The sequence below is a fragment of the Nematostella vectensis genome, chromosome 3 (assembly GCF_932526225.1).
Source record: "Nematostella vectensis chromosome 3, jaNemVect1.1, whole genome shotgun sequence".
Lineage (NCBI taxonomy): Eukaryota > Metazoa > Cnidaria > Anthozoa > Actiniaria > Edwardsiidae > Nematostella > Nematostella vectensis.
In genome coordinates, this window is record NC_064036.1 from 14,874,649 (window position 1) to 14,897,004 (window position 22,356).

Consider the following 22,356-nt stretch of genomic DNA (forward strand, 5'->3'; position numbering starts at 1 on the left):
AGCTGTGGTTTAAAGCACTTCGTTCGAGTCGAAGTCGCCCTGCAGTTTTTTTGCCGATGAAGTTTAACTGAGGCAAACCGGCTATGCCATGCTGACGAGTCCTAATAAGGACGAAACAGCTGTCCATGGTTGCCGAACTGCATGGGTAATAGACTGTGCTAGCGTCCCGTCTTGGCCCGACTGGTGCCAATGTGTGTATGCTAGTGTGCTTCTAAAGTTCACATTTATGTATACATATTCGCAAGGATAGTTTGGCTATCCGACGGAGTTTTAGACTAGCAAAGGCCGCATGCGTGATCCGCACAATTGGCATCACGCTTGCCCGGTCGCAGCTCTAGATCCCACATGGATCTGAGCTGTGGTTTAAAGCACTTCGTTCGAGTCGAAGTCGCCCTGCAGTTTTTTTGCCGATGAAGTTTAACTGAGGCAAACCGGCTATGCCATGCTGACGAGTCCTAATAAGGACGAAACAGCTGTCCATGGTTGCTGAACTGCATGGGTAATAGACTGTGCTAGCGTCCCGTCTTGGCCCGACTGGTGCCAATGTGTGTATGCTAGTGTGCTTCTAAAGTTCACATGTAAATATTGTATCATGTATAAAAGTAGATAGCCAACGCCCCTTGTGAAAACCAGCTATTGTTGTCAGGGTTATAGCGTAGTAAAATGAAAGCTACTACTACTACTATTGCTAACACACTGCTGCAATATTGGAGCTTAAAAGCTTCGTACAAAACTATAAAATATTCTATGTTGACTCTCAAGTCTAGGTAAACAGGGGGGGCGCCCCTCCCCCCACCCCTCAACTAATCGTGGGTACGCGCCTGTAAATCTTAACGTGACTGTGGCTATATCAAGAAAATTGAGCCCAAAATTGCCTTTTTTGCCAAACGCGGTCACTTCCATATAAGTAAGCTAATATATTCCTTATTTGGAAAATCTGCATGATCTTTTTAATTTTTAAAGTGAGCTTACGCCAGGGGCTTCGTAAACTTTATGACTTGTAATCAGAAGAGAAAAACAGTTACTGTGACCATCTTTAGTTAGTTGAGAAGGTCCCTGAAAAGAAAGTTTCCTCGGTACCAGACCCCCAAAACGTTAACGTTTTCTTCATATGGTTATTTTTGTTATACTATGCAGTCAAGGACCTGTTTTTTTTTTTTTACAACTTAGAAAGTTAAATAATGATTTGGTTATTTACAACGTCTTTCCTAATGACTTGAACTAGTCTCAACTAAAATATATACATACTTTTTACATAATTTTTATTCAGAACCATTTTTTATTAGATTAAATGGTCGGAGGAGGGGGGTTCTCCAACAAAAAGTTGATTCCCTCCCCCTTTCTGATATCGATGATTGTCACTCCCTATTCGCTGTGCTGGACTACGCTAGATTGACCAAGCCCTCAATGTCACTATGGCCCCAAGCACAAACATCATGAGATGAGGAGCAGAAAGAGTTCTTCCTCCTGCAGCACAAATAAACAAGAGTTATTTATTCTAATCTAGCATGTGAACAATCTTAGAGAGAATTTGTTAGAATTTCGAACAACCCACGGCTAATATTTGTGTACAAAGATACTTTCCATTAGACAGGAATGTCTATAGCGATAAATCTGACATGGAATGTGATTCAGAATAAAAATAACCTGTACTTTTTGGAAAATTCAAAATAAATTTTAACAGCTCACAATAAGGATATTTTATTGGAAACACCACAATGAATACCGACATAATTCAAGTTGAAAAAAATACGACCTTAAGAATGCCCTAATACAAGATTTTGGAGGTCTATTGACATAATCACACACAAAAATTTCACCCAAGCAGCTGCGTGTGGGGGGCACAATACAAAAACATTAAGAACATATTGGGGGGGGGGGGGACAGCCACGCCCCTACTGTTCCTTTCCTCATAATTTTTTAAAATATTGGGGGGGGAGGGGACATGGCCCCTGTGCCCGACCAACTGCGACGGCTCTGAAACAGATGGTTTATGTACGTTCATAAAACAGAAACCTTAATTTACTTTCAATAAAGATAAATATAAAGAAATGATTGATGAGAATGCCACAATCAACATCATTATTTGTTTGTTTATTTACCTACTATCGAAATGCGATTGTGTGTTTTGCGTTATTTTATTCAAATTGATTTATCACTTACCATTGCAAGTTACGCCGTTACCACGAAATCCATCTTTGCAAGAACATTTAAACGACCCAAGTGTGTTAACACATATCGCATGGGGACTGCATTTGTGGCTTCCATCTCGGCACTCATCAATATCACGACAATAAGCACCATTGCCATGGAAACCTTCTTTGCAAGAACATTTAAACGACCCAAGTGTGTTATCACATGTTGCATGGGGACTACAGTGATGTTTCTCTTCTTGACACTCATCAATATCACGACAACGAGCGCCGTTACCATAGAAACCAGACATGCACATGCAATCATATGAGCCAATGTTGTTTCTGCATTTGGCGTTCTTGTCACATGTGTGGTCCCCTGTTACACATTCATCAATGTCGGTACATTCTCTTCCATTTCCGCTAAACCCTGGGTTGCATGTGCAATGGTACGAGCCGATGGTGTTGCCGCATCTGGCGTTCTTGTCACATGTGTGGTCCCCTGTTACACATTCATCAGTGTCGGTACATTCTCTCCCATTTCCGCTAAACCCTGGGTTGCATGTGCAATGGTACGAGCCAATGGTGTTGTCGCATTTGGCGTTCTTGTCACATGTGTGGTCCCCTGTTACACATTCATCAATGTCGGTACAATTTCTTCCATCTCCACTGAACCCAGGATTGCATGTGCAATGGTATGAGCCGATGGTGTTGTTGCATTTGGCGTTCTTGTCACATGTGTGGTCCCCTGTTAAACATTCATCAATGTCGGTACAATTTCTTCCATCTCCACTGAACCCAGGATTGCATGTGCAATGGTACGAGCCAATGATGTTGTTGCATTTGGCGTTCTTGTCACATGTGTGGTCCCCTGTTACACATTCATCAATGTCGGTACATTCTCTTCCATCTCCGCTAAACCCTGGGTTGCACATGCAATGGTACGAGCCAATGGTGTTGTCGCATTTGGCGTTCTTGTCACATGTGTGGTCCCCTGTTACACATTCATCAATGTCGGTACAATTTCTTCCATCTCCACTGAACCCAGGATTGCATGTGCAATGGTATGAGCCGATGGTGTTGTTGCATTTGGCGTTCTTGTCACATGTGTGGTCCCCTGTTACACATTCATCAATGTCGGTACAATTTCTTCCATCTCCACTGAACCCAGGATTGCATGTGCAATGGTACGAGCCAATGATGTTGTTGCATTTGGCGTTCTTGTCACATGTGTGGTCCCCTGTTACACATTCATCAATGTCGGTACATTCTCTTCCATCTCCGCTAAACCCTGGGTTGCACATGCAATGGTACGAGCCAATGGTGTTGTTGCATTTGGCGTTCTTGTCACATGTGTGGTCCCCTGTTACACATTCATCAATGTCGGTACAATTTCTTCCATCTCCGCTAAATCCAGGATTGCACATGCAATGGTATGAGCCGATGGTGTTGTTGCATTTGGCGTTCTTGTCACATATGTGGTCTCCAGTTGCACATTCATCAATGTCGGTACAATTTCTTCCATCTCCACTGAACCCAGGATTGCATCTGCAATGGTACGAGCCAATGGTATTGTTGCATATGGCGTTCTTGTCACATGTGTGGTCCCCTGTTACACATTCATCAATGTCGGTACATTCTCTTCCATCTCCGCTAAACCCTGGGTTGCACATGCAATGGTACGAGCCAATGGTGTTGTTGCATTTGGCGTTTTTGCCACATGTGTGGTTTCCTGCAGAACATTCATCAGTTTCGCTGCACATTTGACCATCGCCTTTAAATCCAAGGCTACATGTGCAGGAGCCAATGGTTTTATCACAAAAAGCGTTCTTGTGGCAAATGGAAGAATTTTGGGTGCAGTTGTAATATACTACATCATATGGTTCGTCACTTTCTTTATCACCTGAAAAATAAAAAAATAGGAATCATCTTTAGATTTTTGCTTACTTTTTTCACGATTTAATAATTTTGCACATGTTAAAAACATATATCTCGACCCCTTGTGGTCAGTCGGCATGCTGGAGTATCTATAGCCTTTACATTTTCCAGCTGTGAAAAAGAAATCTAATTTATGGTGAATTTAAATGTCGCCTGATGGTCTGGCAATTTCATTGAGAAATTCATCATCGTAAGTGAATTCCGCAGTGGAATTCACTCGTTGTAATCCTATTGTTAAATTGAATATAATTCTCTGCCATTTTTAGTTGGGAAAGAAGCCAGTCTGTGGTTGTAGATTTACTAAAGAAACTTTACTCTAGTAAAACCAATCAGAGCGCGCGGAAGAATTTGACTATAGAAATCAAAGCTAATACACCGGGCATTTAGCTTCCTGGGAAGGCGAATTGTGTAACATGCAAAATAGTGTAAAAAATAATATACCTTCTTTCCCTTCACAACTACAGTGATTTACATAAAAAACATTTCGTTTCTGGTCGCGATTTCTTTCTCGAGAGCATGCAGGCGGGCAGTATTATTTATCACTTTTTGATTTCAAAATTTAAGGCGTTGAAGCTTTACTGCAGCGTATAACTCACTAAGCAAAAAATGTAGAACAGTTTGCCCACGATCTTTGGAATTAGAGAATGCGTGCAATAGCCACGTGAGAAAAATGGCTCCATACGATCAGACTACTGAAGGGTTGCCAAAGGGCGAAATTTAAAGCTTACATGATCCCTAACGGTTTTACAGAAAATAATAGAAATTATATAAAGAATGCGGCACAAATTATAGAGGCGAGCGGCGACCTGAAAAAACAATTATTTATTTATGGGAATAAGCCCGAATAAGTCGGGGTAGAAATAAGAACTCTCCAATTGGCAATGTTCATATAAACGATAGAACAATGCACTTTCATTTTCAACTGAGGTCATTACTCAATACTTTGTTGGTAATTCCTCCTACATTGGAACCTGTTTTACTGGGAAATTTCTAACTCTGAATTTCTTACTCGTTTCTTATCAATCTAGTAAAATGCAAGAGACAGCAAATTGTGATAGACATTACGCACCGGTATCAAGCATTCTCAATAGAAAGTCTCTGCCTGTTTTAAACCTATTCTTAAATAGTAAAGGAAAGACAGAATATTGTACTCACTGTTAGGATGTGAGCCATGGGCTGATAGAATCGCTGCTATAATAACCACAATGATCACGATAACGCCGATCACTGCAGTAAAGCACAGTTTTTTCATGTCTTTAATCTTCATCGTCTGTAACTTCATCTTGTAGTTTCAATGTTATAGCGCAAGATTTAGCCTCTACGGTTTTCACTCGCTTGAAAAGTCCTCAGAGAGAATGTTTACCTGTAAACTGTTAAGTCCTAGTATGGTCGGAAATCTTTTTCCTTTCTACTTTCTCGCGAAGACTGTTTTGAATGCAAATACAACTGTGATGCTTGCTGTATCGACGAACACCGAGTTCTTTCATTGGCTGTGCTCATTATTGTGTGAAACTTCTAGCCAATCAAGTTGCTCCACGAAAAACAAGAATTCCAAGAAATCGAGGGTATTCCCCCATTTCTATATATCAAGGGTATTCCCCCATTTCTATATTTAGTGTCAACAAGAGCTTTGTTTTGAAACGTTTTTGGGGCGTTTTGACAAGGGCCTTTTAAAACTAAAATATCAATTTGCCTTGTTTATAGCTTTTTAGAAGGCATAGTTATTAGTTATACCTGCAATAAAATAAGCCAAGAGAGCTGATTATGTAAGAAATATTTGGCTTTTCGCGGTTGCGTACCATGCGGAGCCAGAGAGTTCAGAGCGGCTGCGAGTAAACGCAGCTGTTCTAGCACCGAAAAATATATAATTTCTGAGATAAGGAAAATCAAGAAATTGGGTTGAGAGTGAATAATTTTAGTACTCCGAGCTCGGCTGTTTGCTAAAAAAAAAAATCATTTTGGGGAACCCCCGGTCGATAAGTATTGCTTCAGATGGTGCAATAATTGCAGTTGATAAGGTTTGCCAGCTTGGTCCCTGGTCCCCTTGCCGCGTTTCTTGAAGCACTGTGTCTGGGACGAGTTCAACTTGGGAAAGATGTTCCTTTTATGTCACACGTTTACCTACCACAGGAAGCCCGAGTGTGCTTGCATTTCGCTAGACTGTTATTTCCCTTTAGCTCTCCACATGCGCGCGCATCACATGCTTATCGCATCGGGCATTATTCCTTGTATTTGTTAGAGGGGGTAAGATGTCATTTTGTCATATGCCCTTTGTAGTATTCTAAGCCTACTAGGGGATCAGGCCCTGTTTTTCATAACACGCCAGAAATGTCTGCGCCCGTCACGCCAAAGAGCGATAAAAACAAAAATTTGCGTGATTTCTAAGAGCTAGTTTATACTATTCATTGATTGATCGTAATAGCAGGCTTGAGGTTAGACACTTGTTGGAAGCAAACATCTAAGAGATGGGGTTATGAGGTTCGCTGTTTGATGGTTGGCCCCCATTAAAATCAATCACATTTTCTATCTATAAATTAAGGACTAGGTGATGATATGGCGAACTGTTTTTAAATGTTTGATTAAGACAGCGAATGATATCGGGTGAAATGGCTTTTTCACGTTTCACGGACCGAAAAATGGCTTTTTAAATCACGTTCACGGACGTCGAAATGGACGTTTCACGTTTCTCGTAGGGTAAATGTTTGATTAAGACAGCAAATGGAAGCACGTGATAGAATCACGGGTGGCCTAGTGTGTTAGCGCGTAGGCCTCTCACCGCTGTGGCCCAGGTTTGAATCCTGGCTCAAACTGGGGATTTTTTCCGGGTTCCTGCCTTGAATCGAATTTGTCACAAGTGAGTAGAAGTTATTCTCCCGTGTTTCCAGTCTTCTCGGATAAGAACACTGAACCGGAGGTCCCGTTTCTTCAAGCTGCAACTAACCTGAACCGAAGGGACGTAAAAGAACCACTGGGGACGCAATAAACCCTCTTGCAGTGACCACCCCCTAGTGACAGTGCTTACTAACCGAGGGCCATATGTTAGAAAACTGTATATTCTGTAAAAAATATGCTACCCTCGATAAACAAAGATTACAAAATGGCCAAATATTGTTTCACGAAAATACACCCTGATTAAAAAGGTGTCCAGTTAGGAAATTCAAAGGAACCTTTTTGTACGTTAGGAAAGGCGAGATAGCGCACGAATCAAGCTCGTTTCGCAAACTATTAGTGGTCAATATTGTTTATATGTTTTAATATCTAACAGCAACTTTTCCGTATGCAAGAAACCTATCAAGCAAACACGAGCCACCATCTAGTTGTGAAAACATGTGTGATCTATTCTTGTGGTGAAACACAAAAGCTTCGACCTTTTTGACAAAAAGCTTCAAATATGATGAAGGTTCATCAAATATTCAAACTAGCCCGAGTAACAAAAAGATTAAAAATCAAAACAATATTTCCTATCCTCCTTGAGATTGAAGTTACAGTATTCATCGTTTCGGGTTTAGAAAGCCGATAGCAAATCACGGTTAACTGTTCGCAACGTGCCATAAATCTACAAATACACAACTCATGTGGGATATGATTGCCGAGATTGTGGGATCTAAGTGATAGGCGTACGCATGTGCAGTGTGACGCCACACTTTAATCTCCGCGCATGGCACAGCTGCACGCCTCCTTTACCAACATCTCGCGATGTTTGCTTTTTAGTGGTTTTATAGCACCATTATCACCATCGTCAAATAACGATAGACAATAAGAAATCAGTCGTTTGCCTTGAAGCATGGCTTTACTATCTCCCTCATCTTAAATGCAACTGTGATCGCTCTATAATTAAGTATACATTATTTATTTTGCGTTGTAACAAGTTAATTCAACACTGACCACATTGCCACAGAGGCGGTATTCATTTTCGGGGAATATTCCGAGTGAAAAGTATAAAAGGACTTCCTCAAAACAACCGGCAGTAAACTCAAAGAGCTCGTAATTTGAGGGACACAAAATAGAAGGTAAGATAGAGTTGTTTGTTTACTCTGATTTGAAGAATTTATTGTTTTTATCTAGTTTTGTCATAAAGTACAGTACTGCTATGGCTACATCACGCCTACAATCCCTACTTTTTGTACATGTTCATGTTTGGTTTCGTTGTTAGCAAAACAACAGAAAGGTTTCCATATTCGAAATTGAACTCCTCCGACTTTCTTAGAACAATGAAAGGTTTTTTCACAAGTTCGAAAAGAGAGGTAGGACCCCATCAAAATGTGTATAGTTTAAAAAACGGTTTGGTCGTTGTTGGCGAAAAGAGAGTGTTTTAACTGATCAATTCTAAAACCGTGCTAATATTTAATGGATTTGCACCTGTATTAGCATAAAGGACGATAAATAGCGATTACCTATCTTACTATAAAAATATGTATTTTCATTAAGGAAAACGCCGATTACATCTAAACACACATATCCTGACTTTTATTCACAGAATACCACCACTACAAGATGCCGTCATCGACTAGTCTACTGGCCATCTGTCTTCTGATTGGTTCAGCGGTGAGTGCTGACGCAGGCGTACTACGTAGTAACAAGTGTTTGGACACGTGTTTTCATTTGGCCCGAGAATGCAAGACGCAGTGTTATCATCTTCGGTTTGGAAGTCAGTCGTGCAAACGCCTTTGCGAAGAAAACCTATTCTTGCACTGTGTCCATAGGAACGAATGTACGTCATAGCTTAAGTCTGCGTTGGTTGGCTTAAGCCCTGGAAGGCAGTATACGCTGATTAGTTAAAACCTTAGCCTGTGCTTCGCTTATTGGCTGTCATTGACAGGTTTCCTCATCGACAGTCACATATCGCACACAAGCTGAAAAATCCAGATCTTCAACGGACTAGAAAAACAAAGGGAATATGGATTGTATATATTTCTTATTGAAGACGAAATGCCGTTCTTTTTCCATGAGTTTTGTAAAGATGAACCATTAAAGATTCATATGCCGCACTTCGTGACTCTCAGCAAATTTTCCTCAACGAACCTTGTCTGTTGTATCAGGCAATGTCCTATATTTATAACTGATTTAAAATAGAAGTGTTAGCCCCATATTCACGTCTTTCGGTGTGCAGTTAGGACTGTTAGGGGTTTTAGCTTGCAAAATAGATCATCGAAACCAAACTCAGTTGAGGGAAAATTTTAGAGATTATAATCGTCGGGTGGATCACGTTGGAGGCTTTTATTAAAGAAAGGTTGAGGGTTGGAGCATGTAGCATTATATATTGAGCGGGGAAAATATAGGAGAGAGGAGGCTTCAGGCCTCATTCACTTTCTCCATAGAAATGGTCATAGAAATAAAATGTTTTAGCGTGCATATCAATATTTGGGTGACCTTAAAACTCGCTCGGCCAATCTCTTGGAGGCCTGGGTCCAAGGGCTTTTCAAGGCTTCTGTGATAAAGATTGACCAAGCGATAAAGTTTTTTTTTACACATTTTTGCCTCGAGTCTCAAATTGACAGATATCAGCATTTTTCACCATGTTTTCTGGAGATCAGGGAGCGGGAAAACTTTAGCTCTACTAAATATGGGCATCAATGCCCATATTAGGCAATGCATACGAAGGACACTATCCGTGGGAAATATGTTTGATATGTGGTTTAACACTGGAATAAGTAGCACTACCACAACAAGTAAAACACCGTGACACATAACGCCTCCTCTTGTCATAGCTGACAACCCTACTTGGACAGAAATCTTGTGAAATTGGGTGAAATACAGTAAATGTGAAAAAAAAAGCCAATGCGGTTGAATACAAAGAATGAATAAAAATTCTCACAAAAAATGACGCTACAATGTATCTGTCTACATATAGAAAGTTTACTCAATATTGGGAATCGATCATAAACTAAGCTGTACGGGGTCAGTGTTTCTACAAAAAAAGGCGTATTTATATATTTTAATGCAATATTTACGCGGTGGCAGATACGGCTACATATTTGTCAATGTTACAAACAGGCCTCAAAACAAGCTAACCATAAGCTCTAGGTTTGTTTTTATTCGCGCTTATTCGCGGATTAAGCACTTCGGGTTACGATTTCCCCGAGTGCAGTCGTATTTAACACGTCTCTTACAATAGCATTTTTCTTATACAGTTATATTTTCTAAGATAGTATGTATTCTTAAAAATATAGAACACGCCCAAGATGTAATATGCTAAGGCTAAAAGCGCTTGGATTTATTTATCTAGAAAATAGATTGTACTGCATAATAGCTTATGTCCAAATTAAGTATAGATAAAACCCATGGTTAGAAGAGACCAATGGTTGGTTGGTCCAAATTAAGTATAGATAAAACCCATGGTTAGAAGAGACCAATGGTTGGTTGGTGTCAAACATGCTTTTTTGCATCTATTCTTTCCTTATCTTCCTCCTTCTTCTTCTCTTTTACTTTCCACACATCACGCGACAGAAGTGATACGCCTCAGGGCAGACCATCATTGGTTGGCTTGATTTCCCTTCTAGAAAACATTCTTGAAGCTCCTCGTTACACTGCATTTGGCAGGATCCCTGTGGTGGAAAGGCTGCGACGTCACTAGACCACGTGACTAGGGTGAAGGCAAGAAGAGCGTAGACCAGGAAAATCTTCATCTGTAGCAAAAGATAATAATAAATAATATTACTAACACGTTCTTAGCGACAAGAAACTAAATTTAGAGAGCCGATCAGCAGCCGGGTGCATTAAAAAGGGACAGCCAAAAGTTTTACAATCCAATGATTGTAAAACATAAATGATTGTTGATGTTATTTTCTAAGTGCCACCACTGACAACTTATCTAGAAAGGATACCAAATTACAAAATTGAAAAGAGACAATCAGAATAGGCCAGGAATACTCAAAGAATATGTACGAAGAAGAATTAAGAAAGTGATCTCATCATCATGTATAATCTGATAATTTTCCTTATTGCCCTTTTTCGAGATATAATCTGTGTATAATCTTTGAAAACGCTAAAAAATAAAATCAATGACGAGAAGAGAATAAAAAAAGCTTTTCTTAGCGTAAGTAAGTGGATATAAAAAGAGCTGTTACTGCATAGCTAATGATCGGTAAGTGGATCTGAGGACTTTTTGAGTGAGAAAAAAGCGCGTCTTTATATACGAGCGCAACAGGTGTTACGGTGAAAAAACTCTAGCAAAAAAAAAAAAAACTTTGAAAGAAAAATTTTCCGTAAGTTCTTATTGATAAGAATGAGTGATTGCAATCATTTTCCTTTCTTTGTTAGACAGGCTAGCATTGTTAGCAAGTTTTACAGTATGACTTTTCAATTGAAAAAGCCACCAAAAGATGCAACCAAAACGAAGCCACTCTTCGATGTAAATAAAGTTTTCAATTCAGTTTACGAAATACAAATACCTAGAAAGTAAGGCACTTCTGAAAGATGCAAATTCGAGCCATAAATGTGTTCTTTGCCATGTCCCCAAGATGGATTGCTTACCTCGTGCTGTGAGGGTGAGTTTACGGATTAGCCTTATCCTTTGAAGAACCTTCTGCTTTGACTCTTTCTTCTTCCTTTGCGAGTGCCTTTATATAGAATAACCCGAATGCAAGCTGCAGTTGATTATTTTAATTGATTCTAGATTGTCACATTAACGTCCATTGCTCCCTAAAGATGATAATTTGAGTATGAAAATTATCGATTATGAAAAGCTTAATGACCTAACCACAGCCTAACAGCAATATGATTTGATTACACAAAGCGGACAGCTTTCTCTTTCATCCTTTTGAGATTAAAACCACAACGCCAAACGAATGTGTTGTTCTCCCTTTCGTCCATTGATAAGCATTTGGCGTCTCGTATCAACAAGTGAAACACGTCTTCATTTTGTTTGCCCTGTTATCAAAATTACGAATTGTGGTAGATTTGCTGTGCTATCACTTTGCAGATGTTTGGTCCGGTATAAACGGATATGAACGACAAAAAGAAAAGCTGTCAGTGGTACTCGCAGACGCATCTTTTTTTTTTTAAAAAAGAAAAAATATATATAAAGAAGGTAATTAATCAAGGTAGTAAGAATAATAAAAAGCGTAACTTTATATTTCCGTGAAAGAACATCATTAGTCATTATCATTATCCTCAATTTAACTGGCGCGGTGTGATGCAACAAAAAAAAAAAATTAGGAGTATAAAATTAATAGAGAAATTATCGGGAAAATAGTCTTTTGAGTTAGGTTTAAAGTATGTGTTTAAAGAATTCCCCGAACAAAAATGGAATTTTATTGGAATAAAGCTCGCAATAGGCCGAATGAATAAAAATTAAATAAAAAAATGGAAAAAAGAAGAGCAGCAAGGTAGGGGGTCATAATGTATTTAACTTGCTTAGAAAAAGCAACTTCTCTTCAGTTTTGCCTGTCAACGAGTTCAGCCATAATATTCCCAATATTCCTAGCATTCGACAATAATTTTCACATAGTTATTCTATAATGTTGCTTGTTCCTTATTATCTTTCGGGAAGCAGAAAAAATAAACGTCGAATCTTTTGTAAACGGACACCACACGGGGCTATGACGGCGGAAAGGATTTGACAAATGAACAAAAAATCTAATCTCTCCATCAAAAGCTGAGCCTTGCTGAATCTCTAAACGTTGGTTCAAGAAAAAATATATGTGTGATTCTTCTATCAGCATTTCTAAAGGATACCGCAGGGGTTAGTTTGTAAACAAATAGATGTGTATGTTGTTTAAGTTTTGTAATGGAGGACACGGTTCATCGTTCTTTTTCAATATCATCATTTTAAATGTAATTTTCCCTTTTTTACATTTAAAGTTTTTCACTTAAATCAAATTAGTGATCAAGAAATGGGGTATTCAAGATAAAAAAGCCGCTGTTTAATAAAGGCAAAAGCTATTGATTCACGTGCCATAAGCACATGCTCAGGTCTACTCATTTATTCAAATTCGATTGGTTCACACATGGCAATGGCGTCACTTCCACATAGGACAACCGCTGAAACAGTCGTTCACATATCTGTCGCAGGCGTAACATTTGTCTTCACTTCTGCAAGAGGTCACGTGACAGTCAAGGTAGCGGTACGCACATCTGCGCAGACAAATTTCGGCGGATCCCATCGCCAGTCCCCCGGTGGCGCTTTCCATTGATGTCATTATCACCATGGCAGCGACAAGCGCGGGCAAATGGATTAGCTTCATGATCTATATGAAAACAGAATGAGTTCTCGTCTATGACGGAAAAGCTAAATAGCCCGGCAAAGAAATTCCATAAAAGCCTTTTTTTTTTTTAAAAAAAGCAACTGTTTTGAGGAGTGTCCACAAATCATGGACTTCCAACATCAAACTAGATAGACGGTATAAAAAAAACATTAAATAACCCCAAAAGCTTTCAATTAAACGATGTTGGTGCAAACGTTAGCATACTTAACCCATTGACTCTTGGCTATTTTTGAGCTGTGTTTAGAAAAAAAATCAAAGGCTCTCTGAGCCAACTCGTGAATGCAAATGTATTTGCCTAGTTATTTTCTTGTGTGCATAAAAGATATACAGGATACTTGAACAAAGCATGAACACATCCAAGATGCTGAGAGTACATAAAAATGTCAAAGAATAGTATAAGTTATTATTATTATAAAAAGTATTAAAAAATTAGCGCCCTCAGTGAAAATCGAACCCGGGACGCTGCGATCATAGACAAGTGTTCGCACCGCTAGACTAACGTTGCACTACTGAGGTGACCAGTAACTAAAATTGTTTTTATTACTATTTGTACCGTAATAAGCTTTTTTGCTAGCATGTCAAATTTCAGCATATCCTTTCCGGAAACAAAATATAATACCCGCATAATTGATCATGCTACTGTCATCAGACAATGTTAACATTCTAGAAAGGCGCAAAATCGTTATTCGATGAAGAAGCGGGGGCCGTATGTTTGAGCGAGTTTTGTTTGATATTTAGTTTACTTGATTGGGAAGAATTGTGAAAAATTAATTTTTGGAAATCTAGTCTCTTCTATTTTGTCCTTCAAACAGAGGTTTTTTTCTTATTACCCTGCGACCAGTGACCCAGCTGACCTTTACCTTATGTTTCACGATTATCCTTGAAAATAAAACGTTAACTAATAAGAAAAAACACTGGAAGTAACAGAAACTTGGATTTAGCTTTCGGATGGGCAGTAAAACAGAGAGAATTTTGAAGATTTATCAACGGCACTTCTCAACAGTATCAACGGTGCTTCTCAAAGATCGATCCACGCTATCCGTTTCGGAAGGCTAGAGAAGGCGTGACGCTCCTCCTCTAAAAGCCGCAGTTTTACAAGTCGCTCTTTCAGCACAAATTCAAACATGCAAGCTTTAACCGGAAGTTGAACACCTGAAGTTTACAGGATGACCTAAGTATTGCTGTGTTGCAAAAGCACACGGATTAGTGATCCAATGATGGATGCATTCCCGAGTTAAAAAAAGACCAAAAAAAGATACCTCCCCCCTTGAGTTTAATGTTTTATACAGCTTGTCAAAGGCAAACACCGGTGGATGTACTCAGCGGTACCGTATCCAAGCTTTCCAACAGTGCTTTGCGGTCCCATCTCTAATCCCTCGTCACTGTGATAATGCAAGCACAAGTTGATTTTTCATAATAAAAAAACATATATTAGCATATTGGGAGAGTGCTTTAGGACATCCTTAAGTCTACTGGGGCATAATTGAGTGTTTGCTTATGGATATTTGCAAGCAAAAGGGGTTCATGGGGATTTTTTCTTATTTGGCTTTGTCTGGATGAGAAAATAATTTTCTAATGAATTACCACAGCTCTCCTAAATGCCTTTTCTGAAACCAAATTGATTCCAAAATTGTTTACACTGCTATTTTGGGTCTCTATGACCTGGAAAATGATTTGTTTGGCTTTGGGTTGAAAAGACGTCTGACTGTCGTTAAATTTTCCCACAGATTTTTCAGAATGCTTTGCAATCTGTGATATCAACAGGCCTTCAAGGAATTGACATTGTGTTTTGAGGCCATGGAAATGGACCTGTAGGATCAGAATACAAAAAAAATATAGATTTGTGTCTTGAGCTGAGTAATTGTTGATCTCTTCCAATTATTTAGTATTTCGAGCTTTTGTTGACAGGGTAGATCCTGCTGTTTCCTTGTTCCATTTGAAATTTGTCAAAGAACCTGAGCTATTATTTGGCTGGAGTCGTTGCGGTCACTTAGGTTGGATGCACATCTTAAAGACCATTTCTCCTGATACCTGAGTACTTCTTCTTGTTGTGTTTGTATTTTTTTTTTGGTTGTGGGTACTTCCCAAAGAGCCGGTTCAGGCCGGTTGAGGGGTCAATGTTATCTCACAGCACAAGTCTAGTCTAGAAAGGCCTAGTTATTTTGATTAAAATCTAGGGGTGGTGGATTAACCCCATTGACTCCTGGCTATTTTTGAGCTGACGACGGCAACGCGGACGCCGACGGCAGAAAACAATTGAAAACTCAAAGAGCCATACTAGAAATGGATTCTGTCTGATACATTTCAGCCGTTTTCCATAAACCACGACGTAAAAACTCCAAGTTTGACGATCAAGTGAGGACGCAGACGTTTGCACTGTAAACTCCACTAACTACGTTCGCCGCTGTAGAAATGTCCTTAGTTTATTTTTATCTGTCTCTGACTGTAATGTTTTGCTTATTCCATTGCAATTAAATTATTATCGATAGCCACGCGCGAAAACATCTTTTTCGATCGCGTTGACCCAGCCGTCGTCGTGCGGGACTCCAGGGCGTTACAGGTCACATAGGAGTAAATGGGTTAAACCAGCTTCCTATTTTTATTTTTGCCGGAACACGGCAACTTTAATTGGGAAATTTCGCTCAACAAAAGATACTAAAATAACCGCAACAGTGATTACAGGGCAAAGACACAGCACCGTAAACTCAAAACATGCCCCCATAATCAAAATGTACCGTGGTCGAATAAAAAAAACGCTGGGTCCTTGATCAAAACCTTCACGTCTATGACAAACACATGCTCGAGGATCCAGCGTACTTTGCGGGCGCTCCCAAAGGTCACTTGCAGAATTGCCGCTGGGAAGATTTCCTAGTAAGACTAGAGTGACGGTAGAGCGGTAGTGACCGGCTTTGGGAGCGCCCGCAAAGTACGCTGGATCCTCGAACATGTGTCAAACAAGTTAGCTAAAAGAGAAATTAACCTCAGGCTAAGAAATGGGTTTGACCAAAAACATCTTACCTCTTGGCGAAAAGATGCAGGTGAGCGCGGTGTTACGCAGAGTTTTTTGCCTTAAATTCAAGACAGAGTATGTTTATATACATTACCGTGTCTCTCACTCCCCATGAGGCAAACTAATGACAATTTCTATTTTGAGAGTAACGGCGTTTATTTCCTGAGTCATTTTACTAAGTCTTATTTATCTAAAAACAAAATAAAACATGATTTGTAATGATATGGTAAACAGAGACTAGTGTCTTAAACAAGCCGCTGAAAGCTGGGAAAATCCCCCGAGGACCAATGACGTTAAACTGCTATTATTAGTAATTTAGTTTTTTTTATCATTTTCTTTCAGGCTTTAACAGCAGTATGCCATTTCCATTACATGGTATTGTAAGTAGAATCCGCTGTCATATCCAAGTATCCGGGTTGGTTATCAACAATCTATCTATTTCTTTAAACATGTCATGTTTTTCATGTTTAGTTAAATTTAGATTTTACAACAAACCACCCACTTCGTCCTACCCCAATTGTTTTCCTTTGCCATCTGGTACTCTGGTACTGGTAAATGAAATAAAAAGGTAATTTGAGGCACAGATCCAAAATCTACGAAAAAAAGAAAGCAAAGTTTTACCACTTTAGTCACACCGCACCTCTCACCCCATACACACAAATAGAACTCTTTAAGCAGTCAAAGAATTTTTCAATTATAAGGATCCTCCAAACAGCAGACATGATTTACATGACTTGGCATCTATAAGAAAAAACATCGTTTTAAAAAATGTTCGCACGATTTCTGCCCTTTTAACTATGTCATTAAAACATGACTATATAATATTAATTTTTGCCAAAGTAAAGTTCATACAAGTAAAGTACATAGAACAAGCCCTCTTCCCGGAACACGTTAAAATATAACCGATCGGGACGACTTTTCCCCCGAGCATTCGCTCCAGCGCCCCCAAAAATATTCCCAGCACGACTAGCTCGACTCCACATATTTGCAAGCAGAACCATTCTGGACGATTTTTTCCCAGCAACCGAGGGGTCTAACATCTTCCCAGCCAGCCAAAAAACGGGCTGCGGAACAGATATTTTGCATAACAGCCGTTTTGTGTCCTTGTACATAATAAGCACATAGAAGTCTAAAGCAATTTGGTGAGCAGTGTTTTTACAATAAAATTTATTATGCATTTGAAAGTTTGGGAGACTCTGGAAGCCAATCATCGCGTTGAAATTAAAATTCTTAATTGACAGACAGAGCATAGCACAGTTTATTTTTAAAAATGATACTACACACAAGTTTATTTTCTACCTATACTATTAAGTAATTAAATATTTGCTTAAGGCTTTTTATGTTTAAATTTTGTTTGCAGCTAAGTGCATTATTTGTTGAATGAAAGACAGCAATGGTAATGATTCCCTTATTTAGTGCATTCAAGAAGCAAAAAAACCTCTTTTGAAAAGCATATGAAAGATTTGAAAATACCACTGACAAAGCTGTAGCAGATCTCAAAATAATGGGGGGGGGGCACAGCCACGCCCCTACTGATCATTTCCTTATAATCTTTTCAAATATTGGGGGAGTAGGGGGGTGTCCCCTGTGCCCCGCCCACTGCTACAGCACTGACTGAGTACTCTGATTCTAAGCAACCTTTGGATTTACTTGAAAACACATTTCTTACTGACAACTAAAACTTTTTCACAATACATCATATCTCTTCTTAATCTTCTATGCCGTCGTCCTGACCTCTGTCACGTTGTGCACTTGAACTCAGTTACTGGGGTCAAGTGCATTGCGTTACATAGGTCAGAGTGAATGAATAGTAGACTTGCTCCTCCTATGATCTTTTTTAAACCTAAGGGAGCCAGCTTATGATGACAAGATTGCCTCTTCTTTTGTCCATTAGGATTTCTTTTATAGATTACATACAATATAGTTGAAGAGTCTGCAGTGAATAGCTGAGCCTTTAGTTTACTTCAGTTAGAGCACAGACAAGGTCTGGAAGAAAGTGACAATGGAAGGGTTTGACAATGTTTTTTTCTAAAGATTTAAGAACGACAAGAATAAATAACCAAACACAGAAACTATTAGGAAAACATGTGGTGAGCGCAATCCTACCGGTATAACAGATGCTAGAACTGCGATCAAGGTGAAAATCATGGAGCATTTGGTCAACTGTGAAAAAAGCACAAGAGTTTATTGATAAAAAGGACCAGGTAGTGGTGGTGTAGGTTGGGGGGGGGGGGGGGGGGGGGAGTTTGAGGGGCATTTTTGCATTTACAGTATGTTAAAGGTGTGTTGTTGTTAAGGCCTTGCTTGTCACACAGCTAAAAAGCCACGTATCCACACATTCCATGGCCGTAGCAGGGGGTGGGGCACTGGGGGGCATGTGCCCCCCCCAATATTTTAAAAAATTATAAGAAAATGACCAGTAGGGGCATGGATGTGCCCCCCACCCAATATTTATTAACTGTTTCTGTATTGTGACCCCCCCAACCCCAATCTTACGTGGCCTGCTACAGCTCTGCATTCTGAATCTCACAACTTTAGATATTTCTAGTCCTCTTTTAAGTTAAAAAATAACACTTACACTCCTGTTTCCCGATGCGTTCACCAGTGTTAACCATGATTTTTCTGAGTTCCTTCTTGGTGACCGTTCCTGTTTTTCTTAGGTCACATGCTTGGAATGCTGCCAGGATTTCTTGCCTGGTGTTGACACTTCTTGCCTTCTGCTCAGCCATAATCTTGAGAAATTCTGGAAACCTCAACTTTTCTTTACCTTAATAAAGGAATACCACAGTAAGTTTGTGTGCTTCATGGCAGTCATATATCTCATATACGAAAAGCCTAAAATTTGTCTTATCTTGGATGAGACATGACTGTGTGTTGCTGGCCAAGGGGGAGGGGGAGGGTGTAGATATGCACCCAGCACCCAACCCTAGCTACATGCCTCCCCAACCACTGGTTAGGGGTGAAAACCGCTACTTCGGTATCATATTATTTTTTAGTTCCTTAAGGTAGAAAAAGTCAACATGATAGATGGAAAATGATGGTGCTACAGTAAAGATGCCTAATGACTTGTCATCTCAAGCATTAGTAGTATTTCAAATGTACTCTGTTGGATTTAAGTGGCAAAATAATCTTGAGCCACACCCAAGCCACATTCTTTTTAGATAAACCACAGCATGCACATGGTAATTTCATCAAACATATGTGTATGTGTGTGTACTCTAATCAGGATTTCTTCTTGGCAAATCAGAACACTAATGATGGCATCCAAAATTATTCTACAGAAGGAAAAAAGACTACAAAACTTAGACTGTTTACAACCCCTTCTTTGCTGTATGTCAGCAAAAATAAGAGAAAAATGTGCAATTGTAGGTCACCACAGGCTAGTCCGTTTGTATACCCAAAGTAAATTGCTCTAATCTGCACAGGAGAAGGACCAACAAAAGTTTTACCCCCTGTGGCATGACAAACTGAAAGCCTGTGGTGATTTATAGGACAGTACATGCAACAAAGAAATTTTTTTCTCTAATTTTTACTGATATTCACACAAGAACTGGCTGCAAGCAGTCTAAACACAACTTGCCACAGTTCACCTGAATCTTTCATAATCTTTTCCAGTTCAAGGTAGGTAACAGGTTCCCCAAGCGAGCGCATCACTAACTCTAGCTCATCCTTGCCAATAAAACCGTCGTTGTCTCCATCGTACAAGGAAAAGCACTCCTTGAACTCTGAATTCAATGAAATTAATAAAACTCAGTGAAAATAATAACAGACATTATCAAGATCAATACTGATTATCTTATGAGGTACTACCCTGCTAAAAGTGTTGTCTTACAGTTTGTTTTAACAGTGTACATATCAATGTCACGTCTTTGTAAGACACAAACAAATGCAAATGCATAAAACAGAGATGAAACACAGGATAAGTGAGCTGATAGAAACAAACAGGAAGATAGGAATGCTGGCAGGGTAATGAGATATGCCTGAAATGGTGACAGTGAAAATTTTAACAGACATTATCAAGATAAGCACTGATTTTTAGGATGTACACCTTATTATACTGCCTGCAGGTAAAAAAAACAAACAATGTTTCTCTTTTTGAAAACAAGATAGATTCCCAGGACTTCAACAAACATTGATGTGGATGACAGTTGCCAATCAGCATTCTAACAAAATACCAAGAGAAAGAGTTTCTCTCTATAAGTTCTTTTTGGGTAGCTTTTGTGTGTTATTTTTTATTGCATTTGGTAAATGAAATTTAAAACTTTGTTTTCAGGTATTGAATAAAAACAATAACAAAGGCTGACTAAAGCTCCAAACAGGAAGATAGGAATGCTGGCAGGGTAATGAGATATGCCTGAAATGGTGACAGTGAAAATTTTAACAGACATTATCAAGATAAGCACTGGTTTTTAGGATGTACACCTTATTATACTGCCTGCAGGTAAAAAAACAAACAAACAATGTTTCTCTTTTTGAAAACAAGATAGATTCCCAGGTCTTCAACAAACATTGATGTGGATGACAGTTGCCAATCAGCATTCTAACAAAATACCAAGAGAAAGAGTTTCTCTCTATAAGTTCTTTTTGGGTGGCTTTTGTGTGTTATTTTTTATTGCATTTGGTAAATGAAATTTAAAACTTTGTTTTCAGGTATTGAATAAAAACAATAACAAAGGCTGACTAAAGCTCTTTAAAATTGGAGGGTATAATTTAATCCTCAACACCTCCCTACGAAAAACAAAGGCGGATTAAACCATACAAACAAAAAGATAAGGCCAAGGAATGCAAATAAAACTTACAGAATTTTTAATTTTACCCCCCCCCAAAAAAGAAAACTATAACAAAAATTAATAAAATAAAAATATAAAAAATAGCATGATTTAAATTTATGTTATTTTGTGGGATCTGTCTATACAATCGAGATACCTGAGGGAAATAAAAAAATAATAGACGAATTCTACCGAAAACTAAATTATTCTATAATACACCTTAATCAAATTATTCCTTATGAAAAGATGCTTCATCTTACCGTCTATTTCTGTTTCTTTAAATCTCTCGGCCTGAAATAAGAGGGCGTTGTTCAAAACATAATTGAATACCCAAAAAAGTTCAAGAAAGTTCGAATCATCAAAGCTAGAAGCCTCACGGTATTTGCAAACATTCAATTTCCCGATGTTTTCGACTTAAAGCAGGTTATATACTTCTATGAACGCTTTTTAGTAGTCTAAAGTGCACTTCCAGTATAAATCATACAAAAAGAGAAAATAACTTACCATAATAACCGATAATTTGTTTCTTCGATGAAAAGCTTTCTTTTTTCTCCCTGTAAACACGAGCCAATAATTCTTTTGGCCAGCGTCATGAAGCACAGGTGCCCCGATAAGTCTATTTTGTGTACTGGGAGCGTTGTGTGACACGAGCGTTGTGTGACACGAGCAGCTGTATGCAAGGAGGGCGGGGAGGGAGAGGGCAGTTGTCTTTGAGCTAAATCAAACACTTTATTTTCCGCTAATGTCTTTAAATATTTTTTCGTGGTTACTGTTACTTCCCCTCTCGGCTCTACATTTGTAGCAAAACGAATGCGTCGTTGAGCTGGTAAGCTAAAACAGCAAAGATACCGTTCGGTTGAGCAAATGACTGCTTTTCTATAAAAGCACTATATAATTCACTTTTAGGCTTTTATCATAACACCAGACAGGAAATTCAACCTTTTTGTTCTGTCGCCTGGGGGCGATTTTATATATTGGGTATAGTTTATTTTTAGAATAAAGTATACATTAAAAATTCAAGGTTAGTAGCTTATTGTTATTTTTTCTGTATTTTTTGAAAGGCAATATTTGAAAAATACTCAAATCATTACCAAAATTTATTTCGAAACGTATTTGTTTTTTTATTGCCGCCAAACTAGTAAAAGTCAAAACAGAAAATAAATGGAGGCGACCGGAATACTCAAAGTACATAAGGCAAAAGATAAACATAGAGTAGAATAGCTAACGGCGAACTTCTCCATCTTCTGTAATGGCATGGAGCCGTTAACAAACATTATTTTTCTTTTGACCCTGCTCTCTGC

At 38.9% G+C, this 22,356-nt stretch overlaps 2 protein-coding genes and 2 long non-coding RNA genes across 5 annotated transcripts; 1 reads left to right on the top strand and 3 right to left on the bottom strand.

The window, feature by feature from the left end:
* Window positions 1-1,245: 1,245 nt before the first annotated feature.
* On the bottom strand, window positions 1,246-5,521 carry LOC5522178 (fibrillin-1). 2 transcript variants are annotated; one of them, XM_048725296.1, is made up of 4 exons: window positions 5,226-5,521; window positions 3,781-4,035; window positions 2,164-3,411; window positions 1,246-1,467 (listed from the first exon to the last, which is right to left on the bottom strand). In XM_048725296.1, the coding sequence occupies exons 1-4, from the start codon at window positions 5,350-5,352 to the stop codon at window positions 1,388-1,390; spliced, it is 1,710 nt and encodes a 569-aa protein (XP_048581253.1). In that variant the 5' UTR covers window positions 5,353-5,521; the 3' UTR covers window positions 1,246-1,387. The 2 variants fall into 2 exon arrangements, with proteins under 2 accessions (XP_048581253.1, XP_032223352.2); XM_032367461.2 differs by having other exon boundaries at window positions 2,164-4,035; window positions 5,226-5,515.
* Window positions 5,522-7,728: 2,207 nt separating this feature from the next.
* LOC116604721 lies at window positions 7,729-9,422 on the top strand. Its single transcript, XR_004291209.2, has 2 exons — window positions 7,729-8,080; window positions 8,548-9,422. It is a non-coding gene; the product is annotated as an uncharacterized LOC116604721 (long non-coding RNA).
* Window positions 9,423-9,975: 553 nt separating this feature from the next.
* Window positions 9,976-12,078, bottom strand: LOC116604720. The gene is made up of 2 exons (XR_004291208.2): window positions 11,544-12,078; window positions 9,976-10,696 (listed from the first exon to the last, which is right to left on the bottom strand). It is a non-coding gene; the product is annotated as an uncharacterized LOC116604720 (long non-coding RNA).
* A 5,442-nt stretch (window positions 12,079-17,520) lies between these two features.
* On the bottom strand, window positions 17,521-21,775 carry LOC5522177 (calmodulin). Its single transcript, XM_032367460.2, has 6 exons — window positions 21,560-21,775; window positions 21,316-21,346; window positions 19,877-20,011; window positions 18,865-19,053; window positions 18,393-18,449; window positions 17,521-18,272 (listed from the first exon to the last, which is right to left on the bottom strand). Exons 1-6 carry the CDS (start codon window positions 21,560-21,562, stop codon window positions 18,241-18,243), a joined length of 447 nt encoding a protein of 148 aa, XP_032223351.2. The 5' UTR covers window positions 21,563-21,775; the 3' UTR covers window positions 17,521-18,240.
* Window positions 21,776-22,356: the final 581 nt, after the last annotated feature.